General features: G+C 45.3%; 1 protein-coding gene across 7 annotated transcripts in view; it reads left to right on the top strand.

Annotated features, from left to right (window-relative positions):
• SYT6 (synaptotagmin 6) overlaps positions 1 to 27,173 on the top strand; it is a 40,050-nt gene that overhangs the window by 9,330 nt on the left and 3,547 nt on the right. For 3 of the 7 annotated variants that reach the window (XM_052815716.1, XM_052815719.1, XM_052815720.1), the window contains exons 2-6: positions 12,204 to 12,540; positions 14,438 to 14,996; positions 20,747 to 20,867; positions 22,428 to 22,599; positions 23,254 to 23,404. In XM_052815716.1, coding sequence (XP_052671676.1) covers positions 12,204 to 12,540; positions 14,438 to 14,996; positions 20,747 to 20,867; positions 22,428 to 22,599; positions 23,254 to 23,404 — 1,340 coding nt within the window. The remainder of the gene's footprint in view (positions 1 to 12,203; positions 12,541 to 14,437; positions 14,997 to 20,746; positions 20,868 to 22,427; positions 22,600 to 23,253; positions 23,405 to 27,173) is intronic. The other 4 variants (XM_052815722.1, XM_052815721.1, XM_052815717.1 and 1 more) reach the window with 3 other exon arrangements.

Genomic DNA, 27,173 nt, shown 5'->3' with positions numbered 1-27,173 from the left:
GATACGGGCCTCTCAGTGTTGCGTATGAAGCCCATAGTCACTAGCGGGCAAGGTGGGTTTCGTCTCCATGTCCCCACTGGGGAGCCCAGGCCAAGGACGGGTTAGGGACTGTCCATTGGCAGAGCCAAATTCCGAGCGGGAGGCTGGGTTGGAACTGCCGAGGATGTCCGTGCGCTCGCGTTTGCCCGCTGCTGTGCCAGCCACCTGCCCTGCGTGAACTCCGTTGCTGTGTCAGCTCTGCAATGTGAACGACTCTTGCTTGGGGTCAGCGAGTGCTTCTGTGCGGTGTCCCCAGCAGCGTGCTGATGCTGCGCCTGCCTCTGCATGTCATGCAGGGGAGCAGGTGCCACCGGCGAGGAGAGAGCTTCGTCAGCGCCCCAGCCCTGCGACCACCTGCGGTGTTGGAGACCTCCTCTGCCACGGACGTTTGTCTCTGGGCATCCTCTTGCAGCCAGGTCGGGCTTGGCTTCCTTCCCACGCAGGGGGACGGAAAGAGGAGGGAGCAGGGCTCCACCAGCTGTGCCGAGACCCTTTTGCAAAGAGCTGTTCCAGATGTTGCGGTGACTTGGGCTGCACAGCAAGTGTGACTGCTGTGCCTGTTGCTTTTCTAAAAGCCCCACAGCCAAGGTGATAGGTGGCCTGTTAACCCTGTCTCCAGTACTGACCTTGGTGTTTTAATACGTTTTGGCCGGATCTTCCCACCCAGACAGATTTAAGATTTCTTTTCTGTTTCTAATCCATTTCAGCCATGATCTGATCTGGGTTTTTAAAGACATTCAGCTTATGTGGGCTTTCACTGAGCTACCCATCACCTCCGATCTGAAGGAAGGTGACTAAGGGAAAGGAACGGGCTGTCTTTTTCTAAGCTCGAAAGTCTGATTTTCTTTCCTCTGTAGAAGATGGCCCTGGATCCAAAAAGTCCTGCGGCTGGAAAGAACTTTTTTTGGCCTGTCTCCTTCAATACGTACATCAGGAAAAGGATGTAGGCACAGGAGTGTCTGACTTGCTGTGGTCAGTAATCAAAAGTCTCTAAGAGGAAGGTGATGCAGCCCTTTCAGTGGGGCCGTTCACAGCCCTGCACCCTGCAAGTTCAGTGCGTGCAAGGTGCGGACTGTTCTGCCTGTTAATGTGGTCTGAACTGCAGCTGATTGCGGACTACTTAAGACTTTTTCAACCTGCTTGACACTGTAGTTGCCACATCTAAATGAACAAAGAACTGACTATATCTTACCACGGCAATTCGGCAATTCCTGTGGCAATCCCTCTGTCACTCATGTTTGGTATTACTGCTTAGCAGAGATTTCGCTGAGCTCTTGTTAAGGTTGCATGGTATTTCATAGTTGTGTTTTGGCTGTCCAGAACCAGACATAGTGGAGGCTTCTCCTGCATGTAGCAGGCATGCAGATGTCTTTTGCTTGTCAGCTATTCATGATCTTTTGCTTTTTTTTTCTTTGGCAACTATATCTTTCTCCATTCTATTTCAGTGAGCAAAGCACAAGCCCCAGGCTACCGAGGTCTCCTCTTATGTTGCAGTCCTTTGTTTGGTGTATTACGCATTTTCATATGTAGGTGTTTATTTTTTCCTTTTTTATTATACATACGTACATGTGTGTAAAGTACCTCATTGTTGATTCTGCACTTGAAAATCACCCTTGGTGTTTCCCTCTGAACTACTCTGTTCAGATTTTCTTCTGCTTTTTTAAACTCAGCCTGGGGGACTGGTGCACCTCCCTCTCCTGTATCTGAGCGCATTTACTGTCTGTTCCCTGGGTGATAAAAGTACCAAACCATAAACTGAAAAACGCCAGGTAGTAAAGGGTATGATAGCCTCTATTTTCCCTGCCTTTTCTCTCTCTTCAATGCACTTGTGTAATCAGCTCTCTTAGACCACCAGGTGTGAAGGTCCATCCCGAGGGTCTGGGCACCAGGGTGCAGCAAGGACAAGGACAGCACAGGCATTGCCGTCCTCGAGGGAGCGAGCAGCTCACAGCCCTCCAACCTGTGCGCCTGCTTCCTCCAAGCCAAGACACAGCAGGAGCTTCAGCTGTAGCCTGGATATGTAAGCAAAACCAAAACCAACTCTCTTTTCTTCTTGCAGGCAGTGCACAATGCAGGTAACTGCTCAGGGGGTGTCCCAGGACAATGAGCTGCCAGGGTCTCCATCACAGCATGGGGAAAACGAGTCCTGTTTCCCGGCTGCGCCCACACCCGGGCTGCTCCTTGCGGTTGTGGCTGGAATTGCTGGAATCGTGCTTTATTCCATGTGCAAATTTATTGTTTAAATGTTTTCTCCTTAATTATAATTTGAACTGGGGTTTATAAAATTTGGGAATTCACAAGTACTGTCACTAACAAGCTGGTAGCTGGTTTCCAGGACAACAAATTACGCAACTGTTAAAGGAACAAAACTTGCACAAAGTTGTCCATGTCTCATGTTCTAGTTATTCTCCCAGCTACGAACTGTGTGTCCTAAAGACTTACAGTAAATGGTGAAAAAAGCCCTGGCATTGCTTAGTGAAAGAAGTTTTGTCTGGACAGGGGTGATGAGGTTGCTGTTTGCACTTGGACCATAGATCATAGTGGCTTGAAACACTGGATCCCTGCAAGGTCTCCTTATGAAGCAGGTTATCTTCATACTTAACGTGCAATAATGAGATGGTTTGAATTTTATAATCTTATATAATTACTCTCAAAATAGCTTCTGATTCATCCTTCCCTTTGAAGCTTATAGTTTGCATTCCAATAAGCTCTTGCATGGCAGGAACCCTGTGGTAGCAGCAAATTAATTTTTAAGAAGTTTTTTTCTATCTAACTGAAACTTTGGCATAGCCAGTTTGAGCATTCATGTCTCTATCTTCCTATAGTCTGTTACATAGCTGGGTGCGCACAGGAGATGAGGAGGCTCTGTCTGGGTTCCTGCAGAGCCTGTGCTGGCAGGAGGAAGCTGGTGGGAGCTGATAGTGCGAGACTCAGTGTCCAAGGACTGAGGAAGCACGTTGAACAGGATAAATCTCCTTTTAGCTTCATGCAGGAAGAAAGTTGAGTTTGCAGAGCTTCCAAGGGCACATTTCAGAGACTCTGTGAACGTCTCCTCTCAGAACACCTGCAGTGTTCATCTCATGAGGATTTCTACCTCTCTCCTGGTTTGAGAGGGGAGTTTACCATTGAGCTACATATGATGGACTGAGTGTGAAAGTGCTGTTAGTGTAAAACAATCTGTGAAAACTCCTCCTGCTTTCATATTGTTTTCCATTCACTTTCATTGTGTTGTCTTCTGTGGAATTACTTGTGGCTGACATAGAGTAACAAAACAAGATTTGGGCATGCTCCGCAGCAAAAAGCAGCTGGAACTGCTGCTTGCCTTCACCTAGGGAAACTCTGTAAAGCATACCAGGGTCGCAGGAGCGTGCATGGTGCAGGAGTCTCTCTGGGTCCCTGCGGATATTTCATACTATTGTGCTGTGCTGGACAGCTGAGAGGAATAATGAGTGAATTTTTACTTACATTGCGAATAGACAAGAACACCCTGATTTGTTTGCTTCTGGATGGTTTGTGGTACCAAATATTTCTGTGACTTCATTTTCCTCTCCCACACACTCTAAGGATGCAGCACTGTCCTCAGCCAGGTGACGCTCCCTGTCCTTCTGCAAGGGAACCTGACAAGCAGCCAAGCTCCTGTTGGTCTGAGCAGGGTGTCAGGAGGTGCAGGCAGAGCCATAAGTGGCAGCTGACGCTTGCTCCTGTTGCTTGGATCGCTCCCTGGATAGGAGCAGTTTGGAGGGTCTAAGAAAACAGACTCGTAACCTGTGGACCTGCAGGTGATTGATAGATATCCCCACTGCTGTCCGGGTCTTGCCGCCTGACTTGCTGCTACATGGGGGCTGCTCTGCAACCCTTATCACCACCCACAGCATGAGATAACGTCTGAGGGACGACGGAAGCTCTGCTCAATCCATAATTGTTTTCTGACCTGGTCCTTCAACATCTGCTGAGAACTTGATGAAATATTTTCCCCTCACTAATGACCCACACCTCTGTGATCTTGTTTGAGCAGCAGTCCCTGCTGCAGTTGCTTCACAACACATCCAGCTTCTGTGCTGCTAGGCTGCTTGTGAAAAGCAAATTGACTGCAGTTAGACTTTGAAGTGACAGCTGCTAATGACTTGTCTAGCTTAAGAATATTTCAGGACATGTTCCTATAGTTCATAGCTGCCTAGAGAACACAACCAGTAAATCAAGAAGAGAAGTGTTGCTGAAGTTTCAAATGACAACCAAATGGCAGCGAGTAGGCCTGAAGACGTGACAATGAAGACATCAGCAGAGGACTGGCACGCTGGACATAATCCCAGCAAACAGAGGCAATTAGTGAGCAGGCTTGCAATGCTTCCCTCTTGCAGTCATGTTCTCTGCAGACCCCAGTGCCCACTTAGCTGTGGGCTGTGTTAAGTAGAGCTGCTTGCTGATACAAGAACCGAAGCTGTGTTGGGTGACAGGGACAATCTGATTTTTACTGTTTGCTTTGTTACCATTCCCACGGCTGTGGCATGCTTGGGGAGGGGATAAGGAGCTGGCAGGAACTACGCGCTGCTGCACTGCAGCTCACCTCTCATCCAGCACACATTTCATGATTTATACGACAGCCAGTTTCCTTTTAAAAAATTCCTGTGCTCTGTTTGCTGCTGCACTCCATGGTGCCTTGCAGGATTTGTTCAGAGCTGTATTCCCGAAGGGGTAGTTCCCTTGCTCTGCTGTGGTTCGTGTTTTGGTTTTGGCTGTGGTGCTGCTGGATGCTGTGCTGCTGCCTTGGTTTAACATTTGGTTTCTGTTCCATCTTGTCCCTGCTCCTTCCTCTGTAAAGCTTCAAAGCTGAACGGCATTGCTAAATAAAGATGACTATAGCTAGGATTTAATGGTAACCTCTTCCTTTTCCCCCGCCGTTGTCCTGTGCTCCCCTCTGCCCCTGCCTCAGGCATCCAAGATTCACCACAGTTTCTCATGCTCGATTTCCATCCCTCAGCTAATCAGACTTACATTGCTGATGTTTCTCAATTGAGAGAAAATCAGTTCAGCAGTTGGTGGGTGCCTCACATGGTCTTTTTTAGCCCTAGAGCTGCCTGTCTTCTCCTCCAGCAGTAACTCTCGTAGTAATCCATCATTTGAATGCGTGATCTCTACAAAGCCCTACAGATATAGAACAATATATTCTCACAAGCACTGTTGCAATAGCAAAATGTAGCAAAAATGGACAGAGAAGCCTGGAAATATCTCCTGATGTGGTATGAGCAATGGTCGATATATTACACTGGAAAACCAGTTGCCAGTACAAGCGAGGTGAAGGTACATCACCATCACACCCTACCTCTGGGCTCTGCCATCTCCTGTAACTCCTCTTCCAGGAGTATTTGCTGTGGCAAGACGTTACATGCTCTAAGCCACAGCTCAGAATAGCTGGGGGCTGGTTTTTCAGCTGAAAGAAACCTAGTGGGGAACAAACCAGCCAGAGCTCTCCCTGATGCTAAGATTTTCCATTGGCCACCAGAAAACTTACCAGTAAGAACCTCTCACAGGGAAGATGTCCGTTTGCTCTCGGCAGGATCAGGTCAGTGGCTTTGTCTGGGTCTGTGCATGGTGACAGAGCTGTGGGACCAGTTGTGCCATGGCGGCAGTGCTGCTGGTGCCCAACCTCGGCAGAAAGTCAGGTCACAGTGCCCTCGCTGCTTCGGTGAGGGGGCTGTGCTGAGGGAGCTCCAGGACCTGCAGAAATGCATCTGTCCTCTTGCAGGTGCCGAGGGGCCCGGGAAGGGGACCGCTGGGTCAGTGGCACAGGTCCTGGTGGCCACTGCAGCTGAGCTCCTCCAGCATGAGCCTGGCCCCATGCAGGGCTTCAGCCTGTAGCATTTAATTTTTTCAGCCCCCTTGAACTTCCACTAGTGGTATTCAAACTTCGTTTAAATCCAACAGGTAGCTGGAATGACTAATAGATGCTGGAGAGCTGAGCGAGCCATCAAACGTATTTTGTTTTCTCTGTGGGGAGTGGGTGGAAGGAAAGCTAAATTACATCTTCAAGATATTAAATATAACTCTTCACATTAAACTCAGAGTTATCCATGAATCTCTTTAATGATAATGCAAGCTACTTCACAGTAATAAAAGTCAATGTTGCCATAATTAGACCAGTATTGTCTTGCAGTTAATAGACTGTTGTAATCATGGCTTTGTCATATTATTAATCGTTTTCTGTTTGGACTTTGCTAATTATCCCCCTTGGTAACTCAGTTTGGGTATTATGAAGTCATCAGGGACATAAAGCTGAAAGGTAGTTCCGCCTTATTCTCTTAATTAGTTCCCATCCAAGATGAAACAAAATGGGTGGTTGTACTGATGAGCTGCTTTCCAAGTGCATGGGTACTGGGGCAAGGGAGGGGCTGGACGAACCAAGAAATGACCCTCCTTTCCTAAATTTGCTTTTAGCTTTACAGTTTTAAATTGTTCCACTGTTCCTTTGTCCTGCCTTGGCCCGTGTCATCTTTTATTTGAAAGGCAGTAGAAAGTAGTGACCTTCTCAGAAGTTTTATAGTTTTGAGGCACTCTCTGAGCTTTGTTGTAAGATTCAATAGCAAGGTTTTTAGATGTTACAAAAAATAGTAAAAACACAAACCAAGAAGTCAAGTCGAAAGAGAAATGAGATTGTTTGCTGGTAAAGTTGATAGGTTTCAGACCATCTCCTGTGTGCACTTGGCATCCCCATTGCTCACTGCCAGCTTCAGGTCTTTTCTGCAGTGAGATCATTCTGTCAAAGAGCATTTCACTGCTTGAGTCCTCTGCCAAATATTCACAGTCATGAAACTTGTTTGTATTTAAAAGCTTGAATATGATCTGGTCTCTCAGTCTGTGTCCCTTGCCACTGCCTTGGGGTGTCCCTGCATGTCCCCATTGTCGTGCTGGTCTTGCCACTGCTCCTGATGGCTCTGGGAGCACGGTGCTATCCTGCTGTCCTTTACCATGGGAGAGGGACAGTCGTGGGCTGCACAGCTCCTGAGCATCACCCAGCCAGCTTCTCACTGCCCTCATCCTCGTTTTCTTTGCAGATACATAACTGCTCCTTCTGCAAGAAAACCGAAGTGCAGTGTTGTTTTTGTAACAAGTTGGTCCAAGCTGTTTATGCTGTCTGTGAAGAATTTGATTCATTATTTTTCCCTTAAGCCAGGCTGCAGGGGTAGGAGATCAGCATCTCTGTTGACTCAATTTTGATGTTTCACGGTACCACCTACTGCATAAGTGGTGATAAATGATCATTTATCATTAGCCTCTCAGGTATGGCTTGCTTTCTCCTGTTCACTGAAGGAAAGCAGAGCAAAGACCGTGATCCATGGGCCTTCCCATGGATGTGCTCGCGTCTGTCCTGGCGGCAAGTGGCTTTCTGGTTTAGAAAGCTCTGTTTCTCTCTCCATCAGCTGCTCTCATGGGGAATCTGTGGCACAACTTGTCAAAAGCTCATTCCTGGCTGAGAGGAGCCTTTCCCCGGTTCTCCTGGTGTGGAAATGCTTTTGGTGAATGTCTCTGCTTTGCAGCGAAGGACCAGGACTGCTGGTGCTGGCTGACTTCTGGGACATTGCTGTGGGATGTAATAGTGCATTGTGTCTGTAGGGATTGGGACAAAGTCTCAGTTCTCCAAGGAGTTCAGGTGCACACGAAAACGTAGCGGGGGGGTCACAAATTCACTATTGCTCTTTTGCTTTACAATACCATGCTAAACCTCTGCCTCAAAAAGACCTTCATAAGTGAGGCAGACCATCCCTAAAGGAGCTGTCTCTGTTCCACCAGGTGAATAACAGCTTGGTGACTTATCCTAAGCGTATCAGCTCATGCAGGTAAATGTTCATGTCCATGTCCATGTCTTTCCTGCTGCTTGTTCTCCCCTCCCTCCTTGTTAGTCGTGCGAGAGCTTCATCATTGCTGCTCTGTAGCCAAAAGCAGTTTCCAGCTGAGGGTTCCTCTGGGAAGCAGCTCTTGCCCCCCCAGGGGAGTGAGATTGGAAAATAGCCGTGTTAATTTGTATTTTTCACCTCCTCCTTTTAAGCTTTATCTTTTCAATTACAAGTTGTAATAAAATCCATTTTCCAACATGGCAATTTCTCCCGTGTCTCTCAAGGGAGCTGGGCTAGGATGAGGTACCAGCACTGAGTTAGATAAGACCAGGGTGAGGAATGGCTGAAGCCGCTCTGCACTTCTAGGGCCCTACTTACTTGATAACAAAGCGACAAATAACTCACTGTTATTTTTTAGAGGAGAATAGAATAGAAGCATAGTTCTTGTATTTTTCCTCAGATGGGATGTTTCTCAGAGCGACAACATGCCTCTGTCTCTTGCCAAGGATTGCAATGCCGCGAGCGGTTGGGGGGCTCCAGCGAGCTGGCTGCAGCACGGGAAACATTCGGTAAAGCAGAAGCTGAACTATTCCTGTGCTGGTCTGCATTAGACAGAGACCTTCCTTACTGCTGGATGCGGACACATCCTTCTTTACCCTCCACTCAGGAAGCCTTGGCTCCAAACGTTGCACAGGGTGGGATAATATAAACAAATGAGCTAATCTTTCCCCTGGGCTGAGGTGTCCTTTTGGTCTGTTCTGTCTTTGGGGGAACAGGCCTTACCTCCATCCATGCCAGGAATATCCAAGCAACCTCTGGCCCTGGGACATTTTCTGTTAGATGAGGAATTACCTTGTTTTTACAATTTTGTGTAAGTTAAAGGACATTTAAAGCATAACATTTTGAATACTAGGTATTTTTTTAAAAGTAACTGGTATTTTCAAATTCATAAGAGAAAGCTCATTAAATCAATTAAGGTCAACTCTGTCCAACTGGTATTTAAGTTTAATAAGTCACGAAAAAGTCTTAGGGAATTCAATGTCATCTTCAGACAAACCAATATTCTTCCCAGGCAGATGCTTTAAAAATGTCTGTAAAATCCTGATCCCTTCTACTTGTGTTTTATGTGAGCTGTCAGAGGAAAGAGTAGGAGGTCATGCATGAAAGTATCTGTGAATCCTGTCAAATACATTATGAATGCCAGCTCAGCAAGAAGTGACATGAACTAAGATCTTTCTCAAGCTGGCAACAGGTTTTTCAGAAGGGATAACTGATTATTTCTGATGTTTTTCCATTAATGAGTCTAGTGTGCAAGCAGAGTCATGCATGCTGTATAACTTCTTGGAATGGACAGAAGTATCTTAACTGAAACTTTTCTGTCATGTAATGACTCCCAGCAGTGATAGATTCTGCATCGCAACTATTTCCTTTGTAACAACATAGACATATTTGCAAGAAGTCCAGATTCTTAAGTTTTCTTATGAAACTATTTGACACTGAGTTTCCTGGGCACAATTCCAAGACATAAAGTATAGGAAAGTGGTACCTCTGAGCTCTCTGCTTTGGTGAGAATACATTTAGCCAAATCTCTAAGGAAGCTCCACCGCTTACTGTACAATCCTATTTATTATTGAATAAGACGGGACCTATTTATCCACCCCAGTAGTGATCTGTATTTCCACCTTGGAGCTACAGCAGAAAATAAATGGTGCGGTCTGACCTGTATGGGGAGCTGGTGAGGGAGAGGAAAAGTTGCAAAAACTTCTGGATGGCATTTATTCTTCCCATCTGCACCTGCTGGCAGGTTCCAGCCCTTCATTTCAAGTCAAAGAAGCTGTGGGCAGTCAGGAAGTTTTGCCTCAAGCTGTTAGTGGATTTGCTAAGCTACATAATTTTGTGGAAAACCAATGCATCTCCTCTGGGATACCAGAAACAACAGATGGTTTCCCAGGTGTTCAGCAGAACTGCCTTGTTCCAGTGTAGATGTTGCATTTTGTGTCTGATGCTTCCTTGAGATTTCACTTATAAGAACTGATGCAAAAATCCTAAATATATAGTAGCTGTTGTATTCTCGGATAGCATGTTAGCAAAGTTTGATGATATAAATGGGTTCCTGAACACTTTGCTGTTATAGTTCATCAATGGTGGTTGGTTTTTTTGTTTTGTTTTTAAAATAATTTTTAAATTCAGCTATTTTGTCGAGATAAAATTTAGTCTTTCCTCATATTTCATAGATTCTCTCAGCCTTAAACATTAAATGTCTTATTACAGCTGTACAAAACTAAACTGTGTGAGCAAAGGAACCAGAAGGTCTTCTTATGGCTTCTATTTAAGGTAAAGCATATGTCAGGGATCACGTTTATAGTAGCTATGATGAAGCACAGATGTGAGTTTCCCAGTTTATGTCCTAAGAGCGAAACTGCCTGGTAATGACAGAGTTTGTGGGAGATGATTGTTTTAAATGCAGTTTTTGAGTGAGTCTAGAATTTCTTAGAGCTCATGGAGGTGAGAAGGTGTTTGCCTTAAGTACATTTACACATGATCCAGAGAGGTGCTGTCAGCTCACATGGACAAAACTGAAATACTCACGTCTGCAGCCGTGAACCTTGGCCTTAACCAGCTGGGACAGAGGACGGCTCTGTGCCGCTCTGCCCAGGGAGGCTGTGCAGACCCGGCAGAGGAGGACCAGACCCAGGTCCCCTCCTCGGGGTGCTGCCGCTGACGGCCGTGTCCCGCTGCGTGGTGCGAGCTGTCGGCCGCTGCGGCAGGGCCGCCATCCCACGCCTCCCACCCGGCACGGGCTCCGCTCTGGGGGAGCAGGGGGCTCAGCCCCAGTTTGGGAACCAGCCCCGTGCTGCAGGAGAAGAGCAGCCGTGTCCTGCTGAGCCTCTTCCACACACAACGCGCTTGCTTTCTAGCAGCTACACCCGGTCCTGCCTCCTGTCAGTTAATTTTACGAGAGGCTTGTTATACTTGCTAAGAGTCATTTTAGTTGTGACTGCTTACACAATTCAGAAACACACAGGGCACCGGCCCTGTTCCACAGGTCTCAGGCAGCGAATTAAGTAAGTAGCTGCTGTCTGTTTCATGTGGCGACGCAAAACATTTATGGTCCAAGCATACACATAAATAGAGGCAAGTAAGAGGTGATGGTTATTCTGTATAAACTTTTGGAGCGGTTGATTTTTTTTTTTGCTTGTCTTTCTGTCCTGTCTTGCACTTAGGTAATTTAAGGAGTATGGCTTTACTGGTCACTACAAATAACACAGCAGGCAATCAAGTAATTTTCTGTGAACTCATAGCAATCTGTGACTGACTGAATCGTCCATAGTCCTGTCACTGCAGACTTAACTCCAGAGCAGAACCTGTTTTCATCTTCAGGGACTGGTATTCTTTGTGATTTTGAACTCTTGGAATTTTGGCTTGGGTAGGAATCTGGGAATTAATACACTGTAAGAAAAGAACTGAAAATAGCCAATGTTTTCACTTTTTGAGGTGCTGTGAATAATTTCACAGCCTAGATCATCTATCTATCTATCTTCCTTTTTTCCTGATTCTTCAGCCATAGGTATGGAAGCTCTTTCCTCTCCAGAAAAAGATTGAAATGCTGAAATACATAGCATATGAGGTAAAAGTGACTCAGAGAGTCAGAGAACATATACAGCTTCTGTGCTATTCAGAATAAGGAAGAATGTGTAGTACTTGCTGTACAGCCTCCTTCTATGTTTGGTTTCACTGCATCAGCAGCTTGTAAATTTCTTTTTTTTTTAATTGTATTGGTATTTACTTTTTATTCCCGGTGGGCACATCTGGACAAGATGCGAGCATTGATAGTGCAACAACAATCTGCTTTCAGGATCATGGTAGATAGATTTTTTAAATATAGTGTCTGAACACCTGTGGTATGAAGCAAAAAGGCTGTTTCTGCCAGTACAGCACTGGAGCTTGTTTCTATCATGCAGTTCTGCAAATCTTCTCGCTTTTAGACTCAGCAGTTTGCCAATACCACAAAACAAACCAAGGATGATATTTTATGGCCAGTCTAAGCATCGTGGTATAAAACTTCATAGCTCTGGCCATCTGGAGACACCCATTTCTCCCCAGATGTGTCTGGGGCAGGAAGCGGTCCCGAATCTCTCAGGGAATGCTCACTTGGGTTTGACTCTTGGTTGCAGAAGCTGCTAAGAGCTCTCCATTAGTCATGATATAAGTCGGTTTGGACCATTTCTTCCCTTTACTTACAGCTTTCTCACCATCCTTCTTTTCTTTCCCTTTCTTTTCTCCTTTCCCATTCCTCCCCTCTCCCTGTTGCTGTTGTCTTCTCTCCCTCTGTAGAGCTCTCCGTCAGCCTCCTTGCAGTGATAGTTATTGTGTGTGGGCTGGCCCTGGTGGCAGTTTTTCTGTTTCTCTTTTGGAAGCTGTGCTGGGTTCCCTGGAGGAACAAGGCCATTTCTTCTAACCTGGCCATCTTGCAGAGCGAGGCAGGCTGCAATAAGGAGAACATGGCAGACAAGCTCAAGGACACGGGTGCCATAAGTTTCCTGGAGGCAGCGGTGAAGATCAGCCACACATCGCCAGACATCCCCGCAGAGGTCCAGATGTCCATGAAAGACCACATAATGCGACGCACACGGATCCAGAGGCAAACAACAGAGCCTGCATCTTCCACCAGGTGAGCGGGAGGCAGTGCTCTGCAGGGATGCTGCGCCTCAGGGCGGCTGGCAGAGTGGGAGAAGTGTTTAGCGGAGCCTGAGGTTCGGATACCTTCAGGGAGGCTAAAGAAAGCACTCCCACCTACATGCTGGATTACTTTCCAAAGATTGGTCATTAACCAGTTAATGTGTTAAGACTGGCTTACTGTGGGCTCTTTTAAAAAAATCAAGGATTCAAGCCCTATTACTGTGACTTGACCTCATTGTGTCAAGCCATCAGTATGCTTTGGCCACTTTAATTTTGCTCCAACATGAGAGGCAGGCTGAAGTATCAATGATGGTATGCTGTCAGACAGAATTAGACCCTTTTGCTCTCTCTTGTTGTTGTGGCTCCTAGCAGAAACAATTAGATAAGCAGAATTGACATATCGCTCACTGCTCAAGCTTAGAACCAGCTGTGCTCAGTGCTTGTGCTCAGTGCATGTCTCTGTCTCAGCTAGGGACAGAGATGTCAACATCGTACTCAGTAAATCAGGATAAGGCTGTATGAACCTCGGGACATCTTCTCGGCAAGAATACTGAGAAATACGGTACTCTTACTTGACACAGAAGGCCGTGAAACTGGGACAGGAAAAGGTGATCGCAGGGTCCTGGCTGTGCCCCAGCACTTCTGCTTGCTTTGTTGGCCATGCCCGTGATGTGTACAAGAGTGCAACTGCGAAAACAGACATTGCTCGGAAAATTGACTGCAGTATTGCAGAATTAATACGGCACCGATCACAGCCTTCTGTTTGAAGAAGCTGGAGTTAAAATCAACATGGTGTCACCTGCAACTGTGCCACATACTCTTTTATTTAACTGCCCTGCTTTTTGGATTGCCTCTCTGTCATGTACACACTTATTCTGCTTTTATTACACCTTTCCAATGGAGGAGAAAACAAAAGCTCAGCCTGTCTGAATTAGGACAAAGTGCGACTTGGTTGTATGTGGGAAGGTTTCAAACCCACTTTCTCAAGCGAAAGAGCCCAGCATGAACCACAGGCAGGCAGCCAGACCTGGGGACGCTGGGGAACAATCTCAGCAGTTTGGGATCTCTGACTCACAGTCCAGCCTAGCCCAGGCCAAAATGCCTTTGAGGAACGTGCCAAGGAGAAGTGAGGTGTCTGAGCACCATGTATCACCAAAAGCTAATGCTCTGGCTGTACAAGTTCTTCGTATGGTTAAATAACTCCATATACTGCTCTTGTAAACACCAGATAATCTGAAATAATGCTGTGAGTCCACAGAAAGCTTTTATGCTTTGCTTGGGTAAAGCTTTGCTTACATACAGTTTCCCTTGTGCTGAAGGGGAGCTCAAGGCAAGAGACAGCTTCCAGATGAGGCTGTGCATTCCTCCCTGTCAAGAATTATCTATTGGTTTCTGATGAAAGTCTGTTGGAGAAGTTTGGAAGCAGCAATACCCAGAATAAAACCTACCTTCCTGAGCTGGTTGTGGTTCTCTCATTTTAAAAGGTTTTTTTTGCCTGAGGGAAACTTAGTGTCAGTATCTTAGGAGTGTAAGGACTGAGGGTGGTAATAGGTCTCCACGCTGAGTTGTCTATGGCTTGGTTAAGGAGTTTTTGGGTCTCATATACTTAGCTGTGGGCTGTTACTTGTGTAACAAACAGGTGAAAAAATGCAGCTTGCTGCAAATACTCTGAAAGTTAGGAAATTTGCTGGATCGGTTCCTTTGACCACTGGAGGTGTTCCCTTCAGTGTTCATTTCCATAACATATGTGGTTTCTGCGCAGAGGTCAGGAGCACCTATTGCACTCCTTCTTGTGCTCTCCTTGCTTTTGTAGCTTTAGTAGTCCAGGGGAGAAAAAGGAGAGAAATGTCCTTGTGAAACCATGCAGCTGTCATGTCTTTCTTCCGCAGGCACATCTCCTTCAAAAGGCACCTTCCTCGGCAAATGCACGTATCCAGTGTGGACTACGGCATGGATCCACCAGCTGTGGCTGAGCAGCCAACCAGCATCGGTCGCATTAAGCCTGAACTCTATAAGCAAAAATCTGTTGACTCTGAGGACCCCAAGAAAGAGGCAGCAAAAACCTGTGGGAAAATTAACTTCGCTCTCAAGTATGACTACGAGAATGAGACACTGACCGTCCGAATTCTCAGGGCTTTTGACTTGCCAGCCAAAGACTTCTGCGGCAGCTCAGATCCCTATGTGAAGATCTACCTCCTGCCTGACAGAAAGCGCAAGTTCCAGACACGAGTCCACAGGAAGACTCTGAATCCCACCTTTGATGAGTCCTTCCACTTCCCTGTGCCCCATGAGGAGCTGGCAAGCAGGAAGCTCCACCTGAGCGTCTTTGACTTTGACAGGTTCTCCAGACACGACATGATAGGAGAAGTTATCTTAGAGAACCTGTTTGAGGCCTCAGACCTTTCCCGGGAGACTTCCATCTGGAAGGACATTCAGTATGCAACAACGGTGAGTATCTGCTTTGGAGGGTCATCCCTGCCCTGGGAGCGTTTACAGTGCGGTGATGCAGCGTGGCGGTGGTACCTGTGTGTGTGGAGGACAGGTGCCAAGCGTGTGGTGAGCAGCTCCAGGGCAGGATGGGTTGGGAATCTCCAAAAAGGGCTGGACTGCCCAAAGGGGTAAGTCCTGCAGAACTGCCAGCTGATGGGTTTATTGCCTCCCTGCAGATGGTACTGTTAGCCGCAGGGACCTACAGCCATCGCACGCAGGGGTGGTGAAGGCTGTTGTACTCAGAAGCCTGTTGGCTTTACCAGAATCCCAGTTTACTGGAATTTCATCCTCTTACTTAGTGACTTGCTGTTATCTCACCCACAGCGAGTCTCACTGATAACAGGTTTGCTAAAAAACAACTGAGGGGTTCAGTATGTTCCTTGTCTGGCCTCCCGTTGACAAGTGAAGGGCCTCAGGTTCTGGTTGTCTGCCACGTGCACATGATAACAGCAAGAAATAGCTCTGGAGGGCCACTACCAACCCACCGGAGGTACTGGGCTTTACTGTACTGAGAGCATTGTCCGCTGTGTTGCTGGCAACTCTTCCAGAGCTTGATGTGGGTCTTTCAGTAGTTCTGTTGAATTCCCTTTGAAAGTGAAGCCAAGCAACAGAGAAGGAAATGTCCCAGCCACTTTCAGTGTTGCAAGGAGCTGGCAGGAGAAGCCACCTTCTCACATTGATCACTGAGTACAGAAGTAATGACATTAACCTCTACATAACAGCTGTCTGCTCCTCCACTGTCCTCCCAGGAGGACCTGGCTGGTTCTGAGGGCAAACAAATGATTGAACTGCTTTACATTTGGACACCAAGTCAGTCATCGTCTTTGTCATTTCATGTTGTTATTTCTGAAACTGGAATATGAGATGTCCTCACCCTTGTGGCTGAAAGCATGGGCCCTGTCAAATTTTTCCTAGTGATTGGCAGAACCCCGTGACTTGCAAAAATCTGTCCTGCAACTTCCTTCGTAGCTCATCTCATACCTTTGCTCTCCTGCTTTCTGTGTTGGGGAATGAACTGTCAAATAGAAACATCTATTGCATTTATTGCATTGCAGCAGTATCAAAAGACGTTTGCTTTTTAACTCTCTGCAGCTTTTTTCTCAGTACCATGTTCCTCACTAGTTGTACCCCTTGGTCACTACTATTAGTGCTTGTTCTTTCATTGTAGTGTGTTCATAACTTTCTAAAAGAGCTGTGAGGTCTGACATGCATGTGCAGCACTGCTGTTGCTGCTGTTGTGCCGCAGCTGGGACTTGGTGCGGCAGGGCCCGGGCACTGTGGGGAATATGGTGTGCGAGCAACACGTTAGCCCTGGTGGGTAGCTCTCAGGCTAGCAGCTGCCCTGGCGGGGCACCAAGAGCAGCCATCATGCTTCTGTGGCAATACAGCTTTTGCCACGCCTGTCTAGGGATGCTGAGATCTATGTGATGCCTGCCAGGTACCCCAGGGCATTGCTGGGAGCAGTGTTGCCTTTTGAGCATCTTGCCTGCAAGCAGGGTGGGAGGGAGGCACAGGATCAACCACAAGGAAAGTCAATAGTATTAGTTAGCAGGGTGTTTACAGCTCTTGGCTTTCACTCCACAAATAGCCGTGTCTGTTATGATTAATGGATGGCATTAATTAATGCCGGGAAAAATGCTGGCAAAGAGGCAAGAAGGCATCAGGCACATCCGTTTGCCTGGCAAAAGGTTGCTAGGAGAGGAACAAGGTGCATCACACGTGCGGATGCCTCTTGGAGGCATCTACCCATTTGCATCTGCTCTGCCTCTGAGACTCAGCTTGCTCTCAGTCCTGCCAGGCTGGCTGTGATGTGCCATGGTGTTGAGTCCTGGGGTGAATTCACTTGTGTGGTGGCAGGGAGTTTCCCTTTCCTTGCCTTATGATCAGCATATAAAGAGTGCGGTAAGCCTGAAGAATCTGGGGGGAAAAGACCTGTGGGCAGGAATGAAACTGGGAAGGGGTAACACTTGGTCTGTCTAGAGGAAAAGCACAAAACCCACGAAGCTGCAGGAGAAGGTTGTGGAGTTTTTAACCTGTGTATGTATGTTCTGTGTTTTGCTGGGATGGTTCTGCAAGAAATAGTGGATGTTTTCCTAGCTAAGTAAACTAATTTAATGGGGAAAAAAATTCCCACAAAAACAGGTGGAGAGACACCAACAGAAGCGTTGTTGAGGGAAAAGCCTCCAAAGAAGGTGTGAGAGGAGCAGAGCATCATGCCCAAGATGCAGTGTGTAGCAGTCTTGCAGAGCTGCCACAGAAACATCGAGTGCCGCATTTGGCTCTGTCCCCTCATTCTCTCTGTGCCATTCTTTGGTAATGGGCCAATATTGGTACATCTTAGCCATTTGTAACACACCCAAGGACATTTCTGTTTAATCAAAAATGAGAAGGGTAAATACAGTTTTCATAATACCCAAGGAAAGCTCTGAGTGACTAATAATACATTAGATCAATCATGTGAGTAAGAAGATAGGAACGTACTTAAGCAATGATATAAGCTATTCAAATAGCTAGCACTCAACTATTCAATTAATGATTGTACAGCTCGTGAATCAGTGAAACATTTTTGGTTTCAAGTCTGCAAAGGTTATTGATTCAGAGCTTCCATTATTTCCTAAGAGGTACTGATATGAATTTTGGAAATTTCCCAATGTCTATAATCTGCAAGAAAATAATGTACCCACAGGACATGTTTTACTCTCCTGTATTTATGGTTGCAAAGAAAAATCTCTTGACCTAATACAATGAGGTCAAAGAACAATTTATGTTAGTTTTATACCCTGAACAGGTCCTCTCAGTGCAAGGAGAAGAATAGAAGGTGAGATGATGCCCAGAGGGTGCTCTCACCATCTCATATAGGGCTGCTTTTTTTCTGACATCTGTGTCCAAGGTTTCCTGCCCTTGTCCCTCCCAAACCAGCACAGACCAAAGAACATATGAAAGAACAGACCCAGCCCAGTGTGTTGTCTGGATGCCAATTGCTGTTGCACTGTGCAGTGGACATAGCGTCCAGTGCAGCCAGCACACAGTGACATTCAAGTGCTCATTTCTTTGGGAATAGAGCAACCATTTCAAATCATAATTTCAGAATATTTATTTTAAATTCTTTTCTATTGACAGTAAAGTCTATAGCTAAGACTGGTAGATGCAGTTTCTGTTTGGAGCTGGAGACACTTAAGTGAAAAGGGTATAATCCCAGTCCTCAAGCTCAGTTCTGATGCAGTGGCAGTGTTTGCAGCAGGTTCCAGACACTCTTTGCGAAGTGCCTCCTCAGTGCACAGTTATTTATTCAGGCTCTTTGTTATGTAAAGTAATTAATCTTAAAAGAGGAACCATACCTCTAAAAGTAACAAGAAGTGTCATGTTTTAAAAAGCAAATTGTAATTTCCAGCACACGATTTTTGAGTGGTCATTTTAAGACACTGTAAATGAATGGGGCTCCATAAAATACTGAGCTCCTTGTCCTCTGAAAATTGGCCACATTGGAATCAGGCAGCAAGACTGCAGCTCAGCTCAGCTCTCAGGGTGCGGGTGACACCAGAGGTAAAACTCCCAACCGTTTTGGAGTGCTCAGTGGTTTTGTTCATTGCTGCTCTATCTCCAAGACAGCAGCCTGACTCCAGCGCACCCATTATATTCAAGGTGCCGTAGCTGAAATACAGTCAAAAGTTAGAAGCTGCAGGGGCTCTAAAAGCTCTTTCATGTGTGATGAAAATGATCCTGGTACCTTAATAAGGTACCATTAGTAATATCTTGTGAAGCAAGAAATATAGCTCCCAGTAGACATGTCAAGAGGTACTAAAGGTAGAGGAATAATAACTTAGTAAATGTTTCCACATACTTCATTACCAGTCACTGACAACGAGGCTGTGACTCGAGACCATTTTGTCACATCGGAAGGAAAGCTGTTTAGGATGCCATTGGTTCATTAAGGTGAGCAAGAGATCAGCGTGGGAACTTTGAGTGAGTGAGAGTATTAAACTCTTATTTACCAACAGATAGCACCTTCTGAGACAACATTTATTTGGATACTTACAGGTCTAGCCATACATTGTTCTGTCCAGAAAACATTTGGCTGCCACTGTTTCTTTTGTACACTCTATGCTTGAGAAGATTTTCAATTTATTTGCTAGTCAAGTGAAGTCTTGCCAAGAATCAACACTTTTATATAATGTTCATTAGTATTCTGCACGTCTAAGTGGAATAAATATCTAATCTTTGCCTTACCAGAGAACGAAAAGGAAATCATTTGGCAAAAATCTGATCCATCAACAAGATCTATTCTCCTAACACTTAGCAAAGCTTTAAGTGCCTAATGCATTTACTTGTCTTTCTAGTTCCATCACTCTACTACTAACAGCTACAATTTCTATTCAGCAGATCATTATATCGCATTGTAATGAATCAAACACTCTGTTTCCAAAAATAATCGGGTTGTTTGCTCTACAGATGTGGGATCTGTATGTACAAAATAAGATTTTTTTTTTTTTTTTAAATCCATTTTTGGAAGGTGTTTGGAAATCTTTCTGCTGACTTCAGATGATAATGCTTTCTAGTTTAAATAATACTTCGGGTTTGTGGGTTTTTTTTTCCTGAATTCCCATGAGCAAGGCAATGATGGAATGGGCTTTTAGGAGGTTTAGTAGATAAGGCTGCATGTACAAGAGGTGCTAAGAGTGATGTGTAAAAGTTATTTTATGGGGCACTAAAAGAGTAAATTGTATTGGCCTCTGTGTAATCCAGAAACTGCCAAATGTTTCTGAGTGCCATCTGCTGGTTAATTCAGTATTTATATACATACACGTACATGCCTCATACTCCGTTTGTTAGCTCTTTGAAGGCATCTCAAATGGGTTGGTGGTCCAAATGATAGTAAGCATGTCACAATCTAAAAGCTTAATTGCTACTAAATGGGGCCCTTCATGGTTCTCTTCTGTTTTAAAGCTATGACCCCCTGGTCTGTAACTACCTAGTAATTCACGCTCAACTTCAGAGAAAATCACTGTGTAACTCAGAGAGGTCTGCATTCTCTGCCAAAACATTAGGCACCAACAAAGTCCGCAAACCTCTATTACTGAACCGAAGGCACTCGGTATACTAGAAAGTCACTCGTTTACTTTGTTGCAGTGTACAACCAGAGAACATGGCACTGCTGCATGTTAAGGTCTTACCTTTCTGTGATCTCACTCTGTGTTTCTATTACATCCCTCCATTTGAGGAAATAGATGTTAGTGTCACACACTTGGCACTAGAAGATATATACTGTACATTCAAGCAAAACTTGATATTAATATGATAACTAATATGATTTCCTTAATGGCTTTCATGTGGTATTAGATATCACTTCACTTCTGCATAAGCAATGAAGCAGAAAAAGAGGAGTGCATTAGCTGTAATGTTGCAATAGGAAGCACATACTCCACTACGGCAGTGGAAGATTATCCTTAACTATGATTTGAAGCTGTAACATTTGGACACACATTTTTTTCCTGTTCCCTATATTCATTTTTAGCCAAATAATGTTGGGATACACTGGAAGCACCGCCATATAATAAAGTGTCATTCATTTGAAAACCACAGAATAGAGAAAAGCCTGTTTCAGTGTGCGCACTGCATGAATCCTGCATGAAACATTGTGGTGGAGGGTGGAGGCAGCCTAGCTGGTTCTTGCATGTTTCCAATATAATGTGTTCTCTGTTTTATTAAAGGAAAGCGTGGACCTGGGAGAGATCATGTTTTCCCTTTGTTATTTGCCAACTGCAGGTCGCCTCACCTTAACAGTCATTAAATGCAGGAATCTCAAAGCTATGGATATCACTGGTTACTCAGGTAGGTGCTCGATGGCTGAGAAGGACCCCACTGCATCCACACTTCTTCTTCCTCCCTCAGGGTGGCCTCAGTGGAGAGTGGGCATAGGTCTCGATGCCAAGGATATATCGTCATGGAAACACCTGACAAAGCTTTGTCCATGTTTTAAGTACAAACAAAATTTTAAAAGTAGAATTATCTTTTAAACCTATTCCCAAGGGTATGAATCCAGGGAAAGTGATTATATACGTGAATATACTATTCAAGGAGACTGCCAGCAGTTTCCCATGCCCACTGAACGTTTTACGGGGTCAAAGCTCTGATCCACCTCTTGGATTGGACACTGCAGATCTGTTGCAGATACTGACCTTAGCAGTTTTATGTGAGTAGGGCATTTTTGATCAGATAAACCCCTGCAGCCAGAATCAATCATTTCACTCCAAGATTAGGAAAGGATCGTGGGTCACCTGGGATTTACCCAGGTGAATGTGCATTCCTCTGTACAGTGGCCAGTACTCAAACAATAGGATCAAAGTCACCTGAAGACTGTATGCATTCACAGTTCCAGAGAGTTGGCTTGCAAATTCAGCATGCACAAATTCTGGATTTCAACATAAAAAGCAGTTTCTTTTCCCGAGATCAACATCACAGTATTTGAATTTCATTGATGACTTGTATAAAAGGCAGTAACAATACAGTAAAAGATCTTCACAGAAAATATTTCTACTCAGTTGGAGCTTGATGCTGTATGAAATGTCTGAGAATTGACTTCAGATGAAGCCAGCTCAGCGTTTCTGTAATAATACATTGCACATTTACTGTTACTTGAAAATGCGTTGAAATCGCCTGGGCAGCCGTTACAGCAAACAGGAGCTGTTTGTAACTTGAGGGCATTCTGCCATGATCAGCCAGTGGAAAGCATGTGAAACAGAGCTGCCCTAATACCTTTTCTTTCTGCTGCTCTCTGACATTGGGAAAACAGGTTTTAAAATTCCCCTACTCACTGTAACTGTGCTCCATAATGTTAGCAGTTGGATAGTTTTGGTAGCTGTGCAGGAAAGGATCCCTGTAAAATAGCCCCCTCTGCCTGTTTTGATTGTCAAAATGCTGCATTACAGTTTGCTCTGGTAGGCAAATTTTGAAAAAGTTACAGTTTTGCTTCAGAGAAAGCACTAGGTTTGCTGTCTGTGGCCATGCAATTAATGTAAGCTAGAATGCCTGAGTGCCCAGTGCCCATTATCATCTTCCGATGAATATTGGCTCTTGGTTTGAGATGGGGCCTTCTTACACTTGCAAACCCTTATCACAGAAAAACCGATGGAAACGACTGATTTTTCCCTCCAAGAAGTCTGTGATGCTGGTTCTCCAGTGCCTGAACCTCATGTCAGCACTCACACCAGTACGAGAAATGGTGGATTCAACTGGTACACAGATATCCCTTTTTCTAAAAGTAGATTTGAAGAGTGCCTTTGGCTCATGGTAACTTACAGCCCATCCTTTGATAATGCTGTTTCTATATTGTGATGGTAACAAAATAAACTTCCATAAACAGAAGGCCTTTTCCTATCTCTTCCTCTCCAGACCCGTATGTCAAAGTGTCTTTGCTTTGTGATGGGCGAAGACTGAAAAAGAAGAAAACCACCATAAAGAAAAACACACTTAATCCCACTTACAATGAAGCAATAATCTTTGACATTCCCCCAGAAAACATGGATCAAGTCAGTCTGCTTATCTCCGTCATGGATTACGATCGGTAGGTGGAGGCTCTGAAGAGCGGGAGGGGAAAATAACCCGTTGGGTGCAGGTTTTCCTGCTCAATAGCCGTTTTCCTTAGTATCAGGGCCTTGATTGCACAGCTCTGGGGCATCAGTCTGTCTCTAGTGATTTATTGTTAAAGTGTCATTGATAATTATGGTGATAGAAAATTACCTGCTAGAATAGTTAGTATGGTAAAGCTGGTCCTTTGCTTTATGGCATTCTCCTGAGTGAGTACTGTGTTCTCCTTTGCTATTTGCTTGTCCTGCAAATCATCATCCCATTTTAGAAGGCAAATGGTCTCACTCCGAGCAGCAATTGGTGCATGGATTATCCATTACTGAACTTGTACTTATTCTTGGTGTACACCACTACGTCACACATCCTTCCAGATTCTGTATCTGGACTGATCTACAGTTCAAATCTTTTTAAAGTTGTTATAATTATTTCTGGTGATGGCAGTGCCTCACTGTGCTGGGGGGCTGCATGTGCTGACAGTAGCAGACAAGACCTGACTGTCATCATGCAGATATGACAGCCCATGTTCACTAGCACTGTGCCTTGTGGCACTGTGGTAACTTGATGTCAGAAGTCTTGGTTAGACAGTGTATGGGCAGTCTGAGCGAGATGTTGCTTTTCTGCTGTTCTTCAGAGTGGGTCACAACGAGATTATTGGGGTTTGCCGTGTGGGGGTCAATGCTGAAGGACTGGGCAGAGACCACTGGAATGAGATGCTGGCATACCCACGCAAGCCCATCGCACACTGGCATCCATTAGTGGAGGTAAAGAAGTCTTTCAAAGAGGTGTGTGGCATTATTCTTTCCTTTTAATGCATGCACTGTGCATGAGTGAGCTGGTTCAAGGCTTTCAGAGAGCTTCTGCTCTCACTTGGGATTTTCTGACAAGAGCTGAGGGAATTTTCTCACCAGAAATGAACTCTAGAAAACAAGCACCTCTGTATTGTCTTGAAATAGCTCCTTGAGCTTGCAAGCAAGAACGAAAGGGACTGTATTTACAGATGTGACTGTTACTGTATTGGTTTTTTCTTTTTTTTTTTTTTTTAATTAGAGATTGAGAGCAGTAAGGAAAGAGAATGCTGTTCTGATTGCAGAACAAATTGTCCAGGGATATCGCCTATTTCAAGTTTCAATTTTTTCATCCTAAAAGATTTTTCTGTTGACTCATCTCCAAGCCTTTGAGGGAGAATAAATAGAACAAATGTAATTGCTCTAAGCATCTCCAGAGAAAGAGATTCACTTGATGGAGCCCCAGATGATAAAATAGGGCTGAAATGCCTGGGTACCATTTTGACCATCTCTAGCATTTTTTTCCTCCTTGCACTCCATTTTCTCATGCTCCTATAGAGCTCTTTTTGGGTTTTGCCTGATTTAGGTCATAAATTCTGGAGGAGAGAGGTGTGGAAAATGGCATGCATGCTATTGACACTGCAGGTATGAAAAGAAAGCCAGCATTTGTGGCCAGTGATAGTATAATAAAGGCAATAAAACCTCTTACTGTATCTGGGGCTCAGGAGGCATTTTCCCTCAAAGCCACAGACTACATAACAAAAAGCATCTTATTTTCCCCTTGAAATTCAGATACTGAGGCCTACTGCAATGCAGATACTAGGCTTGGTGATCATTCACAGTAGTCTGAATTAGGATGCATCAAACCCTATGTTTCTTTGAAATCTGCTCTTTCCTCTAACAAGAATGCAGTTTGTGCTCCATGCTCTCTATCCCAGCTCATATTCATCAGGCTGGTTTCTGAACTTCAGACGTGCCCATCCCAGAGGCAGGTCTGCTTCTTCTGCAGGTTTCCTTCTTTCTCCAAGCATTTGTAAGCAGCCGCCGTGTGAGGTGATGCCAGCCACCCGAGCAGAGCTCTGCAATGGTTTTCATTACTGCTGCATCCCTTGGTGGGCATTTCTCTATCGTAGATGAAATGTGGCCGTAGGACCCTGTCCAGAGCAAGGGTTTATCAGAGGAATATCCTCGCTTCCTGGATCCAGGTCGATTATACCCAGTGGGAAAACCTGGCAATTAATATTTTAGTTTAAGTCACAGTGGTAATACATATACCAGATAATGGAAATCTGAAAATTCACACTCGCGTGTATGAGGTATTTTGTGACCTCATATTGCACCACTGTAAATCGGGAGTAACCACCCAGGCCAGCTCTGCAGAACTGGTGTAAATCAAAACAGCATTAAACTGATGTGCAATTTGTGTATAATGGTAGTATTGCCTTCAGGTGGTAAGCAGTAAGTACCAGGCTTTCATTAGCCTTTCCATGCTACAATACTGGCATCGTGCACGTGAGCCATAGCTGTTTGGGCAGGCAACATATGCCACCTCATGCTGCCACAGAGAGCTGGGGATCAGCGACCGCTGAGTTTCAGCATAAATGCTTAGCGATCTATCATTTGATCAGCTAGCTCAATGTCTGTATCATCTGTAGCACCTCACAGCATGATACCAGCTGCCATGTCTGACCCAGGGGCAGGAGTTCCTTCTCCAGTTTGTAACTTACATGACTTTACTAAGCTATTTCTCAGATGCAGGTGGGAGTCTGAAAGAAAGACTCCTGTAAAGTTTTTGATAATCTCCTATTGATTAAAAAAAAAAGACATAATTATTGTGATGAAACTCAGAGAAACAAAGGCAGGCATGTAAGATGACTCACCTTCTAAAATATACTTTGAAAACCACTGCTGAGCCCCCAAGACTTTGGAAAAAAACCTGAGTGAATCATTTCACCCCCTAGTGCACAGGTCAGGAGCTCTGCTTAAAAGAAAAGAAAAAAAAGCCTCTGATCATCTGTTCTGGTATTTCTGCCACAAGCTGGTGCACATAGCCAGCACATAAATGGTCCCTGTGTTTATTTGCCCTTTTAAGTTTTAGCACTGCTGTCTGCAAATCCCTAGTGCAGCTTAAAAAAAAAAACCAAACAGCAGAGGCACAGGCTCCTGGAGAGAAATTGATGGGAAATGGTATTTGTTGGTTACAAGTAATTGCATCATCTTTTCCATATGTGCTTGTGCATGTTTTAAAAGCAGCTTGGGCTTTGTATCCTGTATCATCAGCTCCGGGTCCCCATGCACATTGAGGCTGTCCTGGGCTCTGTCGGTCCAGGCCCCGTGGGCTGCCAGCTCCCCGGTCCATCTGCCCTTGAATGCAGGTGCTGGGGGAGAAGCTGCTGACCCCCCCACCCCTTTTCCACCCTTGTATCTTCGTGGGGGTGAGCTCAGGCTGTGCTGGCATCCCGAGCGGTCATCTTCATCTTCATCTTCACTTTCACCTTCAAGAGCGTTGGCAGCTGGGCACCAGCAAATGGAGCATTTGCTTTCCAGGTGATCCTCACGCTCTTCTGTTTGCTCTAGCGATTAGTAACAGCCTCCGCTCTACTTCAGTGTCTTTCCTGGTTGAGTGCTTGATCTTAAACTGAAAGCAAGAAAGTTAGGATTGAATTGTCTTTTTGAATGTATAAATTGAGCAGTAGATGACTGGAGCTGTTAACCCGGGAGCACAGAGCTGCTCCGTGCCTGCTGCCATCGCCCCCGTGCCACTCTGCAGCTGGATGTCCTGGCCCCCTCCGCTCACCACGCAGCTCAGGACTGCAGATGGGTGAAGAAAAGGGTGGGGAATCTGGAATTTCCTTCTACACGCATACTGCCCTGCCTGGTATGCTTGAAAAAACTCTGGCCAAAAAAAGGGGCTTATGCCATATTTTGAGTACAGCTTAGAATCACAAGTTCTGGTGAAGTTACCAGGAAAACTGTCACCAGACGTGTGTTGCACCAGGAGGATGGACTGGCCCCAGCCCCTCGCTCCCCGCCACAGCGGTGTGGGATGGACGGATGGACGGATGGCTGGATGCTGCTGCCCTTGGGGTATCGGCCTCCTCCTCCGTTGTGGGTATGGTTCCTTACCCGTCCAACATGAGGACCCTGGGAAGCATCAGGCCTGTTCCACCTGCCGCCATGCTGTGCTAACACAGCCCCAAAACCTAATTTCTAGGTTGGCAGTGAGACTCGAGCCCTTTCTCTGTGAGCCAGTGTCACTCGCTCTTCTCTTTTGCTGCTGGAGCCTTTAGGGAAACTTGCTTCTGTTACACTTCATGTCTTTGGTTGCTCCATATTTATCAACAGTGAGTAGCAAACTGTAATGACTGCACTTCTTTTATGACCATCATCATTAAAAAGAGAAAATGTGCAAATGAATCATTAATTACAGGCTTCTAAGTACTATCCTCCTCATACCGCCATTTAGAAGGAGAGTTTGTGAGCAGAAGATGAGAATTCCACTTGCTGTTGCATTTTGAAGTTATGCTGACAATAAACTCTTGTCCTCAGCACAAACCTGTTCCCATTTTTCAGCCCCGAGGTCCTGCTGGCCGTGGCCTCGGCCTCCTAGGTGTGCTTCAGCCATCCCACCTATTGCCATTTCTTCGCATTTCTCAATACATCCATCAGCCATGTTAACTGACGTGTCTATAAAAAGAAATATAAAATTACAGCGCGTCTTTCCAGACTTTGAAGGGGACTTCTGAAAATTGGAAATTTCTCTGTT

This window comes from Harpia harpyja, chromosome 19 (assembly GCF_026419915.1).
Source record: "Harpia harpyja isolate bHarHar1 chromosome 19, bHarHar1 primary haplotype, whole genome shotgun sequence".
NCBI lineage: Eukaryota > Metazoa > Chordata > Aves > Accipitriformes > Accipitridae > Harpia > Harpia harpyja.
The sequence above is the reverse complement of the archived record's forward strand: the minus strand, read 5'-3'. Positions and strand labels throughout refer to the sequence as shown.